Source organism: Homarus americanus, unplaced genomic scaffold (assembly GCF_018991925.1).
Source record: "Homarus americanus isolate GMGI-L3 unplaced genomic scaffold, GMGI_Hamer_2.0 scaffold32583, whole genome shotgun sequence".
Taxonomy (NCBI): domain Eukaryota; kingdom Metazoa; phylum Arthropoda; class Malacostraca; order Decapoda; family Nephropidae; genus Homarus; species Homarus americanus.
Window position 1 is genome coordinate 11,236,701 of NW_024713129.1, and position 18,203 is coordinate 11,254,903.

Here is an 18,203-nt window from a genome sequence, read left to right on the forward strand (position 1 = left end):
GGGTAAAACTTTTATTTCTCTAAATACACCGTAAGAGCAGAAAAGTGCAAGATTATCATACACTCAGAGAGAACAATTCTTAATGATGTAGGATCGTCACTCAAGATAATTGTTAAAAAAAATCAAAAGAGATAACCTAACCGCCCATGTCAACTCTTTTATATATGTTGGTTCTTATTTATTTTACTAATAATGTATCCGCTTATCGTGGCTATATTAATGCATTAAATACTGTAAGAGATAGAATTATTATTTATTGGCAAAAAACAAGATTGTAACTTTATGTTCCTTAGATAGTTATTATAACTCACTGCTGTGTCTCTCATACAAACATGAAGAGTCGACACATTATTTCAGAACTGTGTCAATATATCACTTGTGCAGCGTAACGCGTTACCTCTGAGTCTTGTGGCCTAATTAAGAAACTTCAGGCCCCAATTTCTATGTCAGTTTTGAAGTGAATAATCATATTGAGTTTACGGTGCCCACGAGTTTATTAGATCATGATGTGTGTTAGGAAATGTGCCTACAAGTGGTATTTGAGTAAAGTTGAAACCGATTACTGTGTCAGTTGTTCAGAGACTCAAGTTTTTGGTTCCAGACAACTTGTGATAATCTCCAAAATTTTGCTGTTCAGGAATTGGTATATAGTGATACTCAGCCTGCCTCAACCCCACCTGCACACATAAGCTGGAACATGAACGAAAAAGCTTTCACTTGTCTCAGTTCTTCCATGATCCTTCTTATTATCATGTAACGTCATCACTTTGCACCACCACTTTATAAAGTCATTAGCTGCGGCTGCTTCAAACACTCAACTTTGCTTGTAAGATCCCCAACGCGTCTACTTCCAGTGTTTGGGATATTTTACATATTCTACATGTTTCCGATCGTAACCTAATTTGAATACTGTACCTTAATCAGTTAAAAATTTGGGGAGTTATATGGTGAAATGTCACAGTACTTTTCTTGTGTTCAGTTGCTACGTAATAATACTTACGTACCCAAGGCCGAATAATACATATACACATCATGATGTTAACAAGTATACTGGATAAATAGAGACATAATGCAAACATTACGTTTATTGTACACTTGTCTGCGGTCACGAGTTCACAGGAAGGTCGGTGAGGGAGAGAGAGAGAGGTTGAGGAGTAATTCAACTTTTAACTTATTTCCTCTCGAAGGTGATGCCCTGAGCTCGCTGTTCCGCAGCGATTTGGAGCAGGCGTATGACTCGGGAGGGGCAGGGAGGGCCACGGGCAGCAGGTCGGACGAGGGCTGGTAGTCATATTCGTCCGCTATGTAGCTGACCTCAGCGATGGTGCCGTCCTCAAGGGTGAAACCTGAAGAAGGCGTCACGTTTTTTTAGAAGATACTTTCTCTTAACATTATTACAGTGAATTAATAATACACATAAAATATATGGTACCATTTTAACAGTAAGTGTTTCAGCTTCCATAATGTAGGACCTACCTGAAGGAGCCCTGCAGGTTGCTCTGGCCCTCGGAGCCTGCGGTACCTGTCTTCTGGGTGTAGATTCCGTTACTGGTTTCAAATTCGTAGTGGAAGTTTCCGTCTCCTTGGTCGCTTCGCTCGTCCGTCAGAACTACAGCATCTACGTCGCGAGTTTTACGCTGAGGAAGGCCGAGGGCCAAGGAGGCGAGGCAGGCGAGAAATACCTGTAGGAGGAACACGGGGGAGTAAGTCCTGTGACACACTTTCTTGTTGTTGATTTTGTTTCTCCGTTAATTGGGATATAGCTAAAGTGCAACGAGTTTTGTTTTGAATCTAAAGAGTGAAGAATCTCTCTCTCTTTCTCTCTCTCTCCCCCTCCTTCCCTCCCTCCTCCTTCCCCCCTTTCCTCCCCCTCTCTACCTGTTTCCGTCCCTTTCTCCTTCCCTTTCAATCTCCCACTCTCTCTCTCTCTCTGTTTCCTTTCCTCTCTCCCTCCTCCCCTCTCTCATCAGAATTCTTCACCACTCGCAGTGTGTGTCAATTTGTATGCTTTTGTGGATGTGTGTGAAGGTTCCTCTGTACATGTTACAGTTCTTCTTGGGTTATAATTTTTATTTACATATTTTTAGGTTAGGTTAGGTTAGGTTAGGTTCGGTTCGGTTCGGTTCGGTTAGGTTCGGTTCGGTTAGGTTAGCATAGGTTAGGTTCAGTTCGGTTAGGTTAGGTTAGGTTAGATTAGGTTAGATTAGATTAGATTAGGTTCGGTTAGGTTAGTTTAGCTTAGGTTAGGTTAGGTTAGGTTAAGAATATACACTGTATCCGAGGTGAACACACTACAGGTTGAGGAGTTGTCTTATGTGCCTAGAATGCAAAGGGACTTCAGACGGCCTGGGGTACATTTGGGGAAATTCTGCCCGTCAAAGTATTCACCAGAAATATGTATAATTTTCTTTTTTATGTAATCTATACTAAAAAAAAACGCATAGATTTTTTTTTTTTTTTACTCATATAGTTAGATTCTCAGTCAGATTCTTCGTTCCTTTCTTACGATATTTACACTATGTACAGGAAGGAACATTTGGGACGTTAAATAATCGGAAAATCGTGAATGTTTAAAGAATTGTTGTGTTTGTAGTGAGAGATATATTACAGTATTTTTTTTTTTAATATTCTTTCTTTAAAGGATATTCAGTCTCCCTTTCTACGCTGTTATTTCCTCATAATCAACTTCCCTCACAATCAACTTCCCTCACAATCAACTTCCCTCACAATCAACTTCCCTCACAATCAACTTCCCTCACAATTAACTTCCCTCACAATCAACTTTCCTCACAATCAACTTCCCTCACAATCAACTTCCCTCAACTTCCCTCACAATTAACCCTCACAATCAACGTCCTCACAATCAATCAACTTCCCTCACAATTAACTTCCCTCACAATCAACTTTCCTCACAATCAACTTCTCACACAATCAACTTCCTCACAATCAACTTCCCTCACAATCAACTTCCCTCACAATCAACTTCCTCCTCACAATCAACTTCCTCGCTCACAATCAACCCTCACAATCAACTTCCCTCACAATCAAATCAACGTCCTCACAATCAACGTCCCTCACAATCAACGTCCCTCTCATCAAGACTTCCCCTCACAATCAACTTTCCTCACAATCAACTTCCCTCACAATCAACTTCCCTCACAATCAACGCTTCCTCACAATCAACGTCCTCACAATCAACGTCCTCACAATCAACGTCCCTCACAATCAACTTCCTCAACTTCCCTCACAATCAACTTTCCTCACAATACTTCCTCACAATCAACTTCCTCACTCAACTTCCCTCACAATCAACTTCCCTCACAATCAACTTCCCTCACAATCAACTTTCCTCACAATCAACTTCCCTCACAATCAACTTCCTTCACAATCAACTTCCCTCACAATCAACTTCCCTCACAATTAACTTCCCTCACAATCAACTTTCCTCACAATTAACTTCCCTCACAATCAACTTCCCTCACAATCAACTTCCCTCACAATCAACTTCCCTCACAATTAACTTCCCTCACAATCAACTTCCCTCACAATCAACTTGTAGTGATGGGTTGTCAGACCACAGCTTACATCTCAGAAACAGTCCAGACTTGACCCGACATTAGGGGGGTCAAGTGTAAGGGTAACACCTCGCGGCTGCCCAAGGGTTATAAATCAACTAGCTCCCCTTCCCATGTCACAAGGCCCCAACAAACATGTAAGAAGGCACCTGCCCACTCTCTCCCAATATACACAATAACCTACATCGCAGAAGAAGTCCAGACCTGACCTCACATTAGCCAGGTCAAATGTAACCCTCGCAACCCAAGTCAAGGGGCCACAAATCAACCAGAGCCTCTCATGTCACACGGCCCCACCAACGATGTTAACAGACAAGCATTCATCTGAAGATTTCTCCAGAATATACAACAACTTATAGTCTCTGAAAAAGTCCAGACCTGACCCTACATTAGCGAGGGCAAATGTAAGGAGACCCTTCGCCGCCCCCCCGATCAGCTCAACCTGACGTCTCCCAATATATAGGACTTCGTAACCCTCCCTCGAGAGAGAGCGAGAGAGTGTGTCCTGTAACCAGGAAGGGCCAGCTACTACGTCCCCAGTCCCGCTCGAGACGAGTCAGAGAGGACCCGAGGCGGTCGCCTCCGGTCAGGAGAGAGACTTCCCTCCGGTGCCCAGCTAAGCAGTCTCCCATAGAGACAACCCAGGACCACCTGCTAGGCCTTCCCCAGGTCACGTGAGTTTTTGTCAGAGCTTCCATGGGATGAGTTACTTACGTGGGAAGTGTATTCATTTCATGTTCGTGTCCGAGAATCAGAGTGTTTAGTAACGTAATATGATGTCCTAGTAACGTAAATATAATGTCCTAGTAACTTCAATAGAAGGTGTTATTAATGTGTCCATATCATGTTCGTGATTAATAAACAGTTGTAACGAAGCGGTGTTTGAGAAGTCGTCCTTAAGAACGTAATAGATGTGTGTTGACGTATAAGATAAGTGTAAGCAGTTCAAATAACTATCACGGCCACGCTACCAAAGTCTTCCTCTCTTTACATTTCTCTTACTATCAATATTCTACCTATATGTAATCTTCTCCTTGTGAGATTTGCTTCATTATAAACTTAACTCACAATCAACTTTCCTCACAATCAACTTCCCTCACAATCAACTTCCCTCACAAACAACTTCCCTCACAATTAACTTCCCTCACAATCAACTCTCCTCACAATCAACTTCCCTCACAATCAACTTCCCTCACAATCAAATTCCCTCACAATTAACTTCCCTCACAATCAACTTTCCTCACAATCAACTTCTGTCACAATTAACTTCCCTTATAATCAACTTCCCTCACAATCAACTTCCCTCACAATCAACTTCCCTCACAATCAACATTCCTCACAATCAACTTCCCTCAGACTCGAGAGTTTATTATTCTTTAATGTTATATGAACATTCATTATTTTTAAGGTTAGCTTAGGTTGGATTGGGTTAGGGTGTAGACGCTATTGAACCTATATTTGTTGTCTATTGATTGTTCTCTAAGCAAATAATTACGCAACTACCAAGAGATTTAATGTGTTTTTTTTAATAGAAGAAAAATAGGGGTGATGGGTAGTGGTAGAAGTATTAATGGGTGTAACAGAGGGTAAAGTATGGACTGGGATAAATATTATGAGCTGCGTCCCAGGAGAGTTACACAGTTTGGGAGGACAGCTCAAGACTGCTGAGAAACACTGGTTATCTGTAGTCGACCGCCCGAACACATCTGGACGACGCCTTTATTGAATTATTGGTTTGTTAACAATACCTAATTGTCTTACCTGTAAGAACCAATTATAAACATTTCCTGGTGAAATATTAAATATTTGCTGAGATGATTCCGTTCAGCCAAGTGGTTTACCTGTAAGGTGATATTATTTAGAGGTGTCATCTTTTGTTTCAGCACTTCCGGTTTTATATCATTAGACATTATAGCAACTCCTTTGTCTGTTGTTTTCTTATTAGACAGATATAACTAAGACGTGCTCTATTACTGATGTGTAATGTGTTTCACAGATTTAAAAGAATCTTCAAGATTGCCAAAGGGTAAACAGAGACATAATGCAAAGTTTACATTTATTGTACGCCTGTGATATCGTTGGATTGTGTCCAGAGGTCTGGCATGCTTGCTGGAGGATACCCCAAAACTGCGGTCACGAGTTCACTATATACAGAAAGGTCGATGAAGGACAGAGGTCGAGGAATAGGTCTACATTCAACCTATTTCTTATCGAAGGTGATGCCTTGAGCTCGTTGTTCCGCAGCGATTTCGAGCAACCGTTGGACATGGGGAGGGGCAGGGGGGGGCACTGGCAGCAGATCGGACGAGGGCTGGTAGCCGTACTCGTCTGCGATGTAGGTGACCTCAGCGATGGTGCCGTCCTCAAGGGTGAACCTGAGGAAGGAGTCACGTTGTTTTAGAAGAAATTTTAATTTACCATTATTACCACGAATTAATAACACATAAAATATATGGTACAATTTTAACCGTAAGTGTTTCAGCTTCCATAATGTAGGACCTACCTGAAGGAGCCCTGGTGGTTGCTCTGGCCCTCGGAGCCTGGGGTACCTGTCTTCTGGGTGTAGATTCCGTTGCTGGTTTCAAACTCGTAGCGGAAGTTTCCGTCTCCTTGGTCGCTACGCTCATCCGTCAGGGTCTGAGCGTCTCTGTCAGGGGCGGCGGCGGCCAGGGCGACGAGGCAGACGAAGAGTGTCTGTATCAGGAGGAGAAGGAAAACGGATGGGTATTGTGGCTCTTCCTGAAAAGTCACGTAAGTGTGGCCTCCTCTAACACTCTTTCTTTATACATCTGTGAATTTGCCAAAAGCTGTTTTTATTTTAAATTGATGTACTGTATCCGTCTTCTTAATATGTATTTGTTTGATACAGTAGCTATTATTGCTGCCTAACGCAATAAACCTTTGTTATATTCCAGTGTGGTGACGCGTGAGTGAGCTTATAATCCTCAAAGTGTGGCAGTTTAATTTACACTCATATCAATGATTTAGCTTATTGACTGCTTAAACAGGAGGTCTAATATCTACAATTCTAATAAGCAGGTATATTTATGTTCATACGGTAATAATTAGATCCAAAAAAATTATCGTTTCTGGAGAGCTGCAGAGCCTCCTCTCGGACAATCTTCACCTCACTGAAATCCAGTTGTATCAACACATGAAGTAGACGCAGTTGTGGTAAACAGTCTACTGCATGTAACCTGTTTGTGTGTGTGTGTGTGAAACTGGCCAGTACTCACGAGCTTCATGTTGTCGTTGTGAGGATCAGCTGAGGATGCCGCTACCTGCCTGGGACCAGCTATATATACCCGCACACCGGCCCGGGATACCTAGGTGGGTAGGGGGGAGGGGAGGGTAAACAAGCACAGAGAGTGGAACACTAGGTGGAAGGGGTAATGGGAAGGAAGGAAGGTCCCCCACTCCCTCTCCACACTGGACGAAGGTCACATTTAAGTAATCCTGTGGTCGTCTCCAGCTTACTAGTTATACAGTAGCACTTACTTCTGGTCGTTATGGCTACAATATTTCCTTGAATCACCCAAAACCTCTAATGATAATTCTAGTAACTTTTCTAATATGTCTTCAACACATCCTAAAGCATCCCTTGAACACCAAATTTACAATAAGGAAGAACAAAATATAGTTATTACATATTTATTAATATTTGTATATTCATATGTAGGATCTAAGGTTTTATTAAATTTAGTGTTTTTTTTTACACCTTTATAAATACAGTGAAGTAAAGGTTAACAATTGTTAACTCAATGGTTTGATGTTCAATGTATTTATTTTCTCAAGGCACTTAATGTACTGAGTGATGTATTTATTTTTGTATTGGTCAAATAGTGTATTTTTCATGATTGTATATTTCATTTTACGTTTTAGGTCTGATGACGACAAGAGATACTTGACGAGACGCTACCGAATAAATGTTGTTTATCCGTACATTGGTGATGTTGTCCATCCTTCGTATACTCTTACCCCGAGGAGAGTCAATTGCATCAGTTATACAGTACATGTATAGTTTTGAAGATCATAAGACCATTTCTCTCACAATAACGTCATCTAGTGTAATTATTACCAATATTATATTCTGTTTCCTAGTACCAATTTTGATTTGTCAAACATTTTATAAATATTACTGAAAATATGTATTAATAAAATTCGTAAAATATGTGCGTCTTTTAACTAATATAATTATGTCAACATATTGTTAGCTTAACTTAGCTTGGCTTAGCTTAGAATAGGTTAGATTACGTTACGTTAGCCTCGGTTAGTTTAGGTTAAATTAGATTAGGATAGTTTATGTTAGGTCAGGTTACTAAACTGCACCCAGGGTAAACACACTACAGGCGGGAGGAGTAGCCCAGAAACTACAGGGGCCTCTGATGGCCTGCGGCTTATTTTTCTGCACGATTTATATTCTCTTCTTATCCACCCGATCTGTAGGATGCACAGAGATGGACATTTTGGCAATATTACGAATCTCGCGAGAACCCGGGCATATATTCTTGTGTCTTCAAATTCATTTTACTCAAGGTTTTATAATAGAAAAAACAAATAAGGTTTACAGGCAGGAGTTTATTTCTCCATTATATAATTTATATTAAGTCACTTTACACATCGGCCTTATTAAGCCTCTGTCACTTAAGTCTTTCTCAAAAAAGTAAATTGTGTTGATGCTGAAGCTGGACACAAAATTATTATTCCATAACTACAGAAAGATTTAATGGAAATTTTTAGAATAATGAAATTAAAGATACAGTGACCATGTGGTTAGGGGTGATGGGTAGTGGTAGAAGTATTAATGGGTGTAACAGAGGGTAAAGTATGGACTGGGATAGAGGAATAATATTAAGAGCTGCGTCCCAGGAGAGTTACACAGTTTGGGAGGACAGCTCAAGACTGCTGGGACACACTGGTTATCTGTAGTCGACCGCCCGAACACATCTGGATGACGCCTTTAATGAATTATTGGTTTGTTAACAATACCTAATTGTCTTACCTGTAAGAACCAATTATAAACATTTCTTGGTGAAATATTAAATATTTGCTGAGGTCATTCCGTTCAACCAAGTGGTTTACCTGTAAGTTAATATTATTTAGATGTGTCATCTTTTGTTTCAGCACTTCCGGTTTTATATCATTAGACATTATAGCAACTCCTTTGTCTGTTGTTTTCTTATTAGACAGATATAACTAAGACGTGCTCTATTACTGATGTGTAATGTATTTCACAGATTTAAAAGAATCTTTAAGATTGCCAAAGGGTAAACAGAGACATAATGCAAAGTTTACATTTATTGTACGCTTGTGATATCGTTGGATTGTGTCCAGAGGTCTGGCATGCTTGCTGGAGGATACCCCAAAACTGCGGTCACGAGTTCACTATATACAGAAAGGTCGATGAAGGACAGAGGTCGAGGAATAGGTCTACATTCAACCTATTTCTTATCGAAGGTGATGCCTTGAGCTCGTTGTTCCGCAGCGATTTCGAGCAACCGTTGGACATGGGGAGGGGCAGGGGGGGGCACTGGCAGCAGATCGGACGAGGGCTGGTAGCCGTACTCGTCTGCGATGTAGGTGACCTCAGCGATGGTGCCGTCCTCAAGGGTGAACCTGAGAAAGGAATCACGTTGTTTTAGAAGAAATTTTAATTTACCATTATTACCACGAATTAATAACACACATAAAATATATGGTACAATTTTAACAGTAAGTGTTTCAGCTTCCATAATGTAGGACCTACCTGAAGGAGCCCTGGTGGTTGCTCTGGCCCTCGGAGCCTGGGGTACCTGTCTTCTGGGTGTAGATTCCGTTGCTGGTTTCAAACTCGTAGCGGAAGTTTCCGTCTCCTTGGTCGCTACGCTCATCCGTCAGGGTCTGAGCGTCTCTGTCAGGGGCGGCGGCGGCCAGGGCGACGAGGCAGACGAAGAGTGTCTGTATCAGGAGGAGAAGGAAAACGGATGGGTATTGTGGCTCTTCCTGAAAAGTCACGTAAGTGTGGCCTCCTCTAACACTCTTTCTTTATACCTCTGTGAATTTGCCAAAAGCTGTTTTTATTTTAAATTGATGTACTGTATCCGTCTTCTTAATATGTATTTGTTTGATACAGTAGCTATTATTGCTGCCTTACGCAATAAACCTTTGTTATATTCCAGTGTGGTAACGCGTGAGTGAGCTTATAATCCTAAAAGTGTGGCAGTTTAATTTACACTCATATCAATGATTTAGCTTATTGACTGCTTAAACAGGAGGTCTAATATCTACAATTCTAATAAGCAGGTATATTTATGTTCCTACGGTAATAATTAGATCCAAAAAAATTATCGTTTCTGGAGAGCTGCAGAGCCTCCTCTCGGACAATCTTCACCTCACTGAAATCCAGTTGTATCAACACATGAAGTAGACGCAGTTGTGGTAAACAGTCTACTGCATGTAACCTGTTTGTGTGTGTGTGTGTGTGTGTGTGAAACTGGCCAGTACTCACGAGCTTCATGTTGTCGTTGTGAGGATCAGCTGAGGATGCCGCTACCTGCCTGGGACCAGCTATATATACCCGCACACCGGCCCGGGATACCTAGGTGGTGAGGGGGGAGGGAAAGCAAGCACAGAGAGTGGAACACTAGGTGGAAGGGGTAATGGGAAGGAAGGAAGGTCCCCCACTTCCTCTCCACACTGGACGAAGGTCACATTTAAGTAAAAATGTGGTCGTCTCCAGCTTACTAGTTATACAGTAGCACTTACTTCTGGTCGTTATGGCTACAATATTTCCTTGAATCACCCAAAACCTCTAATGATTATGCTAGTAACTTTTCTAATATGTCTTCAACACATCCTAAAGCATCCCTTGAACACCAAATTTACAATAAGGAAGAACAAAATATAGTTATTACATATTTATTAATACTTGTATATTCATATGTAGGATCTAAGGTTTTATTAAATTTAGTGTTTTTTTTTTTACACCTTTATAGATACAGTGAAGTAAAGGTTAACAATTGTTAACTCAATGGTTTGATGTTCAATGTATTTATTTTCTCAAGGCACTTAATGTACTGAGTGACGTATGTATTTTTGTATTGGTCAAATAGTGTATTTTTCATGATTGTATATTTCATTTTACGTTTTAGGTCTGATGACGACAAGAGATACTTGACGAGACGCTACCGAATAAATGTTGTTTATCCGTACATTGGTGATGTTGTCCATCCTTCGTATACGCTTACCCCAAGGAGAGTCAATTGCATCAGTTATACAGTACATGTATAGTTTTGAAGACCATAAGACCATTTCTCTCACAATAACGTCATCTAGTGTAATTATTACCAATATTATATTCTGTTTCCTAGTACCAATTTTGATTTGTCAAACATTTTATAAATATTACTGAAAATATGTATTAATAAAATTCGTAAAATATGTGCGTCTTTTAACTAATATAATTGTCAACATATTGTTAGCTTAACTTAGCTTGGCTTAGCTTAGAATAGGTTAGATTACGTTACGTTAGCCTCGGTTAGTTTAGGTTAAATTAGATTAGGATAGTTTATGTTAGGTCAGGTTACTAAACTGCACCCAGGGTAAACACACTACAGGCGGGAGGAGTAGCCCAGAAACTACAGGGGCCTCTGATGGCCTGCGGCTTATTTTTCTGCACGATTTATATTCTCTTCTTATCCACCCGATCTGTAGGATGCACAGAGATGGACATTTTGGCAATATTACGAATCTCGCGAGAACCCGGGCATATATTCTTGTGTCTTCAAATTCATTTTACTCAAGGTTTTATAATAGAAAAAACAAATAAGGTTTACAGGCAGGAGTTTATTTCTCCATTATATAATTTATATTAAGTCACTTTACACATCGGCCTTATTAAGCCTCTGTCACTTAAGTCTTTCTCAAAAAAGTAAATTGTGTTGATGCTGAAGCTGGACACAAAATTATTATTCCATAACTACAGAAAGATTTAATGGAAATTTTTAGAATAATGAAATTAAAGATACAGTGACCATGTGGTTAGGGGTGATGGGTAGTGGTAGAAGTATTAATGGGTGTAACAGAGGGTAAAGTATGGACTGGGATAGAGGAATAATATTAAGAGCTGCGTCCCAGGAGAGTTACACAGTTTGGGAGGACAGCTCAAGACTGCTGGGACACACTGGTTATCTGTAGTCCACCGCCCGAACACATCTGGATGACGCCTTTAATGAATTATTGGTTTGTTAACAATACCTAATTGTCTTACCTGTAAGAAACAATTATAAACATTTCTTGGTGAAATATTAAATATTTGCTGAGGTCATTCCGTTCAACCAAGTGGTTTACCTGTAAGTTGATATTATTTAGAGGTGTCATCTTTTGTTTCAGCACTTCCGGTTTTATATCATTAGACATTATAGCAACTCCTTTGTCTGTTGTTTTCTTATTAGACAGATATAACTAAGACGTGCTCTATTACTGATGTGTAATGTGTTTCACAGATTTAAAAGAATCTTTAAGATTGCCAAAGGGTAAACAGAGACATAATGCAAAGTTTACATTTATTGTACGCTTGTGATATCGTTGGATTGTGTCCAGAGGTCTGGCATGCTTGCTGGAGGATACCCCAAAACTGCGGTCACGAGTTCACTATATACAGAAAGGTCGATGAAGGACAGAGGTCGAGGAATAGGTCTACATTCAACCTATTTCTTATCGAAGGTGATGCCTTGAGCTCGTTGTTCCGCAGCGATTTCGAGCAACCGTTGGACATGGGGAGGGGCAGGGGGGCCCACTGGCAGCAGGTCGGACGAGGGCTGGAAGCCGTTTTCGTCTGCGATGTAGGTGACCTCAGCGATGGTGCCGTCCTCAAGGGTGAACCTGAGGAAGGAGTCACGTTGTTTTAGAAGAAATTTTAATTTACCATTATTACCACGAATTAATAACACACATAAAAGATATGGTACATTCTAACAGTAAGTGTTTCAGCTTCCATAATGTAGGACCTACCTGAAGGAGCCCTGGTAGTTGCTCTGGCCCTCGGAACCTGGGGTACCTGTCTTCTGGGTGTAGATTCCGTTGCTGGTTTCAAACTCGTAGCGGAAGTTTCCGTCTCCTTGGTCGCTACGCTCATCCGTCAGGGTCTGAGCGTCTCTGTCAGGGGCGGCGGCGGCCAGGGCGACGAGGCAGACGAAGAGTGTCTGTATCAGGAGGAGAAGGAAAACGGATGGGTATTGTGGCTCTTCCTGAAAAGTCACGTAAGTGTGGCCTCCTCTAACACTCTTTCTTTATACCTCTGTGAATTTGCCAAAAGCTGTTTTTATTTTAAATTGATGTACTGTATCCGTCTTCTTAATATGTATTTGTTTGATACAGTAGCTATTATTGCTGCCTTACGCAATAAACCTTTGTTATATTCCAGTGTGGTAACGCGTGAGTGAGCTTATAATCCTAAAAGTGTGGCAGTTTAATTTACACTCATATCAATGATTTAGCTTATTGACTGCTTAAACAGGAGGTCTAATATCTACAATTCTAATAAGCAGGTATATTTATGTTCCTACGGTAATGATTAGATACCAAAAAAATTATCGTTTCTGGAGAGCTGCAGAGCCTCCTCTCGGACAATCTTCACCTCACTGAAATCCAGTTGTATCAACACATGAAGTAGACGCAGTTGTGGTAAACAGTCTACTGCATGTAACCTGTGTGTGTGTGTGTGTGTGTGAAACTGGCCAGTACTCACGAGCTTCATGTTGTCGTTGTGAGGATCAGCTGAGGATGCCGCTACCTGCCTGGGACCAGCTATATATACCCGCACACCGGCCCGGGATACCTAGGTGGTGAGGGGGTAGGAGAGGGTAAGCAAGCACAGAGAGTGGAACACTAGGTGGAAGGGGTAATGGGAAGGAAGGAAGGTCCCCCACTCCCTCTCCACACTGGACGAAGGTCACATTTAAGTAATCCTGTGGTCGTCTCCAGCTTACTAGTTATACAGTAGCACTTACTTCTGGTCGTTATGGCTACAATATTTCCTTGAATCACCCAAAACCTCTAATGATTATTCTAGTAACTTTTCTAATATGTCTTCAACACATCCTAAAGCATCCCTTGAACACCAAATTTACAATAAGGAAGAACAAAATATAGTTATCACATATTTATTAATATTTGTATATTCATATGTAGGATCTAAGGTTTTGTTAATTTTAGTGTTTTTTTTTTACACCTTTATAGATAAAGTGAAGTAAAGGTTAACAATTGTTAACTCAATGGTTTGATGTGCAATGTATTTATTTTCTCAAGGCACTTAATGTACTGAGTGATGTATTTATTTTTGTATTGGTCAAATAGTGTATTTTTCATGATTGTATATTGCATTTTACGTTTTAGGTCTGATGACGACAACAGATATTTGACGAGACGTTACCGAATAAATGTTGTTTATCCGTACATTGGTGATGTTGTCCATCCTTCGTATACGCTTACCCCGAGGAGAGTCAATTGCATCAGTTATACAGTACATGTATAGTTTTGAAGACCATTAGACCATTTCTCTCACAATATCGTCATCTACTGTAATTATTACCAATATTATATTCTGTTTCCTAGTACCAATTTTGATTTGTCAAACATTTTATAAATATTACTGAAAATATGTATTAATAAAATTCGTAAAATATGTGCGTCTTTTAACCAATATAATTATGTCAACATATTGTTAGCTTAACTTAGCTTAGCTTAGAATAAGTTAGATTACGTTACGTTAGCCTCGGTTAGTTTAGGTTAAATTAGATTAGGATAGTTTATGTTAGGTCAGGTTACTAAACTGCACCCAGGGTAAACACACTACAGGCGGGAGGAGTAGCCCAGAAACTACAGGGGCCTCTGATGGCCTGCGGCTTATTTTTCTGCACGATTTATATTCTCTTCTTATCCACCCGATCTGTAGGATGCACAGAGATGGACATTTTGGCAATATTACGAATCTCGCGAGAGCCCGGGCATATATTCTTGTGTCTTCAAATTCATTTTACTCAAGGTTTTATAATAGAAAAAACAAATTAGGTTTACAGGCAGGATTTTATTTCTCCTTAATATAATTTACATTAAGTCACTTTACACATCGGCCTTATTAAGCCTCTGTCACTTAAGTCTTTCTCAAAAAAGTAAATTGTGTTGATGCTGAAGCTGGACACAAAATTATTATTCCATAACTACAGAAAGATTTAATGGAAATTTTTAGAATAATGAAATTAACGATACAGTGACCATGTGGTTAGGGGTGATGGGTAGTGGTAGAAGTATTAATGGGTGTAACAGAGGGTAAAGTATGGACTGGGATAGAGGAATAATATTAAGAGCTGCGTCCCAGGAGAGTTACACAGTTTGGGAGGACAGCTCAAGACTGCTGGGACACACTGGTTATCTGTAGTCGACCGCCCGAACACATCTGGATGACGCCTTTAATGAATTATTGGTGTGTTAACAATACCTAATTGTCTTACCTGTAAGAACCAATTATAGACATTTCTTGGTGAAATATTAAATATTTGCTGAGGTCATTCCGTTCAACCAAGTTGTTTACCTGTAAGGTAATATTATTTAGAGGTGTCATCTTTTGTTTCAGCACTTCCGGTTTTATATCATTAGACATTATAGCAACTCCTTTGTCTGTTGTTTTCTTATTAGACAAATATAACTAAGACGTGCCCTATTACTGATGTGTAATGTGTTTCACAGATTTAAAAGAATCTTTAAGATTGCCAAAGGGTAAACAGAGACATAATGCAAAGTTTACATTTATTGTACGCCTGTGATATCGTTGGATTGTGTCCAGAGGTCTGGCATGCTTGCTGGAGGATACCCCAAAACTGCGGTCACGAGTTCACTATATACAGAAAGGTCGATGAAGGACAGAGGTCGAGGAATAGGTCTACATTCAACCTATTTCTTATCGAAGGTGATGCCTTGAGCTCGTTGTTCCGCAGCGATTTCGAGCAACCGTTGGACATGGGGAGGGGCAGGTGGGCCCACTGGCAGCAGGTCGGACGAGGGCTGGAAGCCGTTTTCGTCTGCGATGTAGGTGACCTCAGCAATGGTGCCGTCCTCAAGGGTGAACCTGAGGAAGGAGTCACGTTGTTTTAGAAGAAATTTTAATTTACCATTATTACCACGAATTAATAACACACATAAAAGATATGGTACATTCTAACAGTAAGTGTTTCAGCTTCCATAATGTAGGACCTACCTGAAGGAGCCCTGGTAGTTGCTCTGGCCCTCGGAACCTGGGGTACCTGTCTTCTGGGTGTAGATTCCGTTGCTGGTTTCAAACTCGTAGCGGAAGTTTCCGTCTCCTTGGTCGCTACGCTCATCCGTCAGGGTCTGAGCGTCTCTGTCAGGGGCGGCGGCGGCCAGGGCGACGAGGCAGACGAAGAGTGTCTGTATCAGGAGGAGAAGGAAAACGGATGGGTATTGTGGCTCTTCCTGAAAAGTCACGTAAGTGTGGCCTCCTCTAACACTCTTTCTTTATACCTCTGTGAATTTGCCAAAAGCTGTTTTTATTTTAAATTGATGTACTGTATCCGTCTTCTTAATATGTATTTGTTTGATACAGTAGCTATTATTGCTGCCTTACGCAATAAACCTTTGTTATATTCCAGTGTGGTAACGCGTGAGTGAGCTTATAATCCTCAAAGTGTGGCAGTTTAATTTACACTCATATCAATGATTTAGCTTATTGACTGCTTAAACAGGAGGTCTAATATCTACAATTCTAATAAGCAGGTATATTTATGTTCCTACGGTAATAATTAGATACAAAAAAATTATCGTTTCTGGAGAGCTGCAGAGCCTCCTCTCGGACAATCTTCACCTCACTGAAATCCAGTTGTATCAACACATGAAGTAGACGCAGTTGTGGTAAACAGTCTACTGCATGTAACCTGTTTGTGTGTGTGTGTGTGTGTGTGAAACTGGCCAGTACTCACGAGCTTCATGTTGTCGTTGTGAGGATCAGCTGAGGATGCCGCTACCTGCCTGGGACCAGCTATTTATACCCGCACACCGGCCCGGGATACCTAGGTGGGTTGGGGGGAGGGGAGGGTAAGCAAGCACAGAGAGTGGAACACTAGGTGGAAGGGGTAATGGGAAGGGAGGAAGGTCCCCCACTCCCTCTCCACACTTGACGAAGGTCACATTTAAGTAATCCTGTGGTCGTCTCCAGCTTACTAGTTATACAGTAGCACTTACTTCTGGTCGTTATGGCTACAATATCTCCTTGAATCACCCAAAACCTCTAATGATTATTCTAGTAACTTTTCTACTACGCCATAATATTGTGTCTTTGGTCCCATCTAGTAGTTCTACCCACAACGACTACTAAATTTGTCTAACTCTAAATCTATTCCTATATCAAACATGATTTTTCATATACTGTAAATACATTTTGATACATTTGTTTAATATATACCGGTTATATTAATGTCATTGTCCACTTTCCTAATGTCATTTATTATTATTGAAACACTTTTTTTTTAACTTCTTTACAGTATACTTCAGTCATTATCATTACGCATACATGCGGTTGGATTATCACGTATCAACTTCTGTTAATTCACTTATCAAATATTTCACAATGCTTATTCCCATTTACTCAATCGTTATCATGATAATTATTTCTATCATACTTTTAACATATTTCATCTTAAAAGCCGTATATCAAACTAGATTCATGACAATTCTACTGTTCTCTAAAATAATAATGCTTTTCTTAAACTACTTTAGAGATTTTTACATTACTTGTCAATTTATCGAAAGAGAGAGAGAGAGAAAGAGAGAGAGAGAGAGAGAGAGAGAGAGAGAGAGAGAGAGAGAGCAGGCTTGGTTTGTGGACAAGATGATGTGGCGTAATATTCATTGCATTGTGTCTGTACTTGTATCTGTACCTCTACTGCTTTTTCTGTAACCTTATATGTGCTGATGTTTACTGTATTTTATGTTTTTGTACCTAATGGTGTCTGTGCCTGTATTTCTACTCGTTCACCTACACATTTACCTGTATTTGTTCACTAATTGTACCTGACCCCTTATTTCCATTTGTACTTACACTTGTACCTGTATTTTACCTGTACTTATAATTGTACCTGTGTCTGTACCGCTATCTGTATTTATGTAACACCTGTAATTGTATCTGTACCTGGACTTCTTATCTTACCTGTACCTGTGCTTGTACCTCTAGCCATACCTGTATCTGGTAATCACTGTACAGTTAGATGATGATAATGCTGGGCCATTTATATTTTACAGCCGACCGTATACTTTCACCAGAGGAGACGAACTTGTCCAGGTGAGTGGTGATGGTAGTGGTGAGGTGTGATGGTAGTGGTGAGTGGTGAGGAGTGGTGGTGGGTGGTGAATGGTGGGTTTTGAGTAGTGGTGATAACAGTGGTGAGTGATGATGGGAGTGTTAAGTGGCGGTGGTGATGAAAGTGGTGATGGTGAGTGGTGATGGTTCTGATGATGGTGATGAGTGGTGGTAATGTAAAAATCATAGTGATAAGTTATTGGTACTGGTTTTAAAAAGGATGAATTATTGTGTTAGTATTGTTAGTGTATGGTGTATCTATACCAGCGTTAATGGTGAAA

General features: G+C 40.4%; 4 protein-coding genes across 4 annotated transcripts; all 4 read right to left on the bottom strand.

The window, feature by feature from the left end:
* Positions 1–5,617: 5,617 nt before the first annotated feature.
* Positions 5,618–6,920, bottom strand: LOC121867180 (cuticle protein AMP1B). The gene is made up of 3 exons (XM_042366975.1): positions 6,812–6,920; positions 6,079–6,269; positions 5,618–5,950 (listed from the first exon to the last, which is right to left on the bottom strand). Exons 1-3 carry the CDS (start codon positions 6,818–6,820, stop codon positions 5,776–5,778), a joined length of 375 nt encoding a protein of 124 aa, XP_042222909.1. The 5' UTR covers positions 6,821–6,920; the 3' UTR covers positions 5,618–5,775.
* Positions 6,921–8,858: 1,938 nt separating this feature from the next.
* On the bottom strand, positions 8,859–10,156 carry LOC121867174 (cuticle protein AMP1B). Its single transcript, XM_042366962.1, has 3 exons — positions 10,063–10,156; positions 9,322–9,512; positions 8,859–9,191 (listed from the first exon to the last, which is right to left on the bottom strand). The coding sequence occupies exons 1-3, from the start codon at positions 10,069–10,071 to the stop codon at positions 9,017–9,019; spliced, it is 375 nt and encodes a 124-aa protein (XP_042222896.1). The 5' UTR covers positions 10,072–10,156; the 3' UTR covers positions 8,859–9,016.
* A 1,948-nt stretch (positions 10,157–12,104) lies between these two features.
* LOC121867169 (cuticle protein AMP1A) lies at positions 12,105–13,411 on the bottom strand. Its single transcript, XM_042366948.1, has 3 exons — positions 13,303–13,411; positions 12,567–12,757; positions 12,105–12,437 (listed from the first exon to the last, which is right to left on the bottom strand). The coding sequence occupies exons 1-3, from the start codon at positions 13,309–13,311 to the stop codon at positions 12,263–12,265; spliced, it is 375 nt and encodes a 124-aa protein (XP_042222882.1). The 5' UTR covers positions 13,312–13,411; the 3' UTR covers positions 12,105–12,262.
* Positions 13,412–15,345: 1,934 nt separating this feature from the next.
* LOC121867187 (cuticle protein AMP1A) lies at positions 15,346–16,654 on the bottom strand. Its single transcript, XM_042366989.1, has 3 exons — positions 16,547–16,654; positions 15,808–15,998; positions 15,346–15,678 (listed from the first exon to the last, which is right to left on the bottom strand). The coding sequence occupies exons 1-3, from the start codon at positions 16,553–16,555 to the stop codon at positions 15,504–15,506; spliced, it is 375 nt and encodes a 124-aa protein (XP_042222923.1). The 5' UTR covers positions 16,556–16,654; the 3' UTR covers positions 15,346–15,503.
* Between the last annotated feature and the right edge of the window lie 1,549 nt (positions 16,655–18,203).

Excerpts from the sequence above, each read along its gene's own strand:
- LOC121867180 (XM_042366975.1), bottom strand. Across the intron at positions 5,951-6,078 it reads AACCACCAGGGCTCCTTCAG|GTTCACCCTTGAGGACGGCA; the intron begins GTAGGTCCTACA and ends CTCCTTCCTCAG.
- LOC121867187 (XM_042366989.1), bottom strand. Across the intron at positions 15,679-15,807 it reads AACTACCAGGGCTCCTTCAG|GTTCACCCTTGAGGACGGCA; the intron begins GTAGGTCCTACA and ends CTCCTTCCTCAG.
- LOC121867174 (XM_042366962.1), bottom strand. Across the intron at positions 9,192-9,321 it reads AACCACCAGGGCTCCTTCAG|GTTCACCCTTGAGGACGGCA; the intron begins GTAGGTCCTACA and ends TTCCTTTCTCAG.
- LOC121867169 (XM_042366948.1), bottom strand. Across the intron at positions 12,438-12,566 it reads AACTACCAGGGCTCCTTCAG|GTTCACCCTTGAGGACGGCA; the intron begins GTAGGTCCTACA and ends CTCCTTCCTCAG.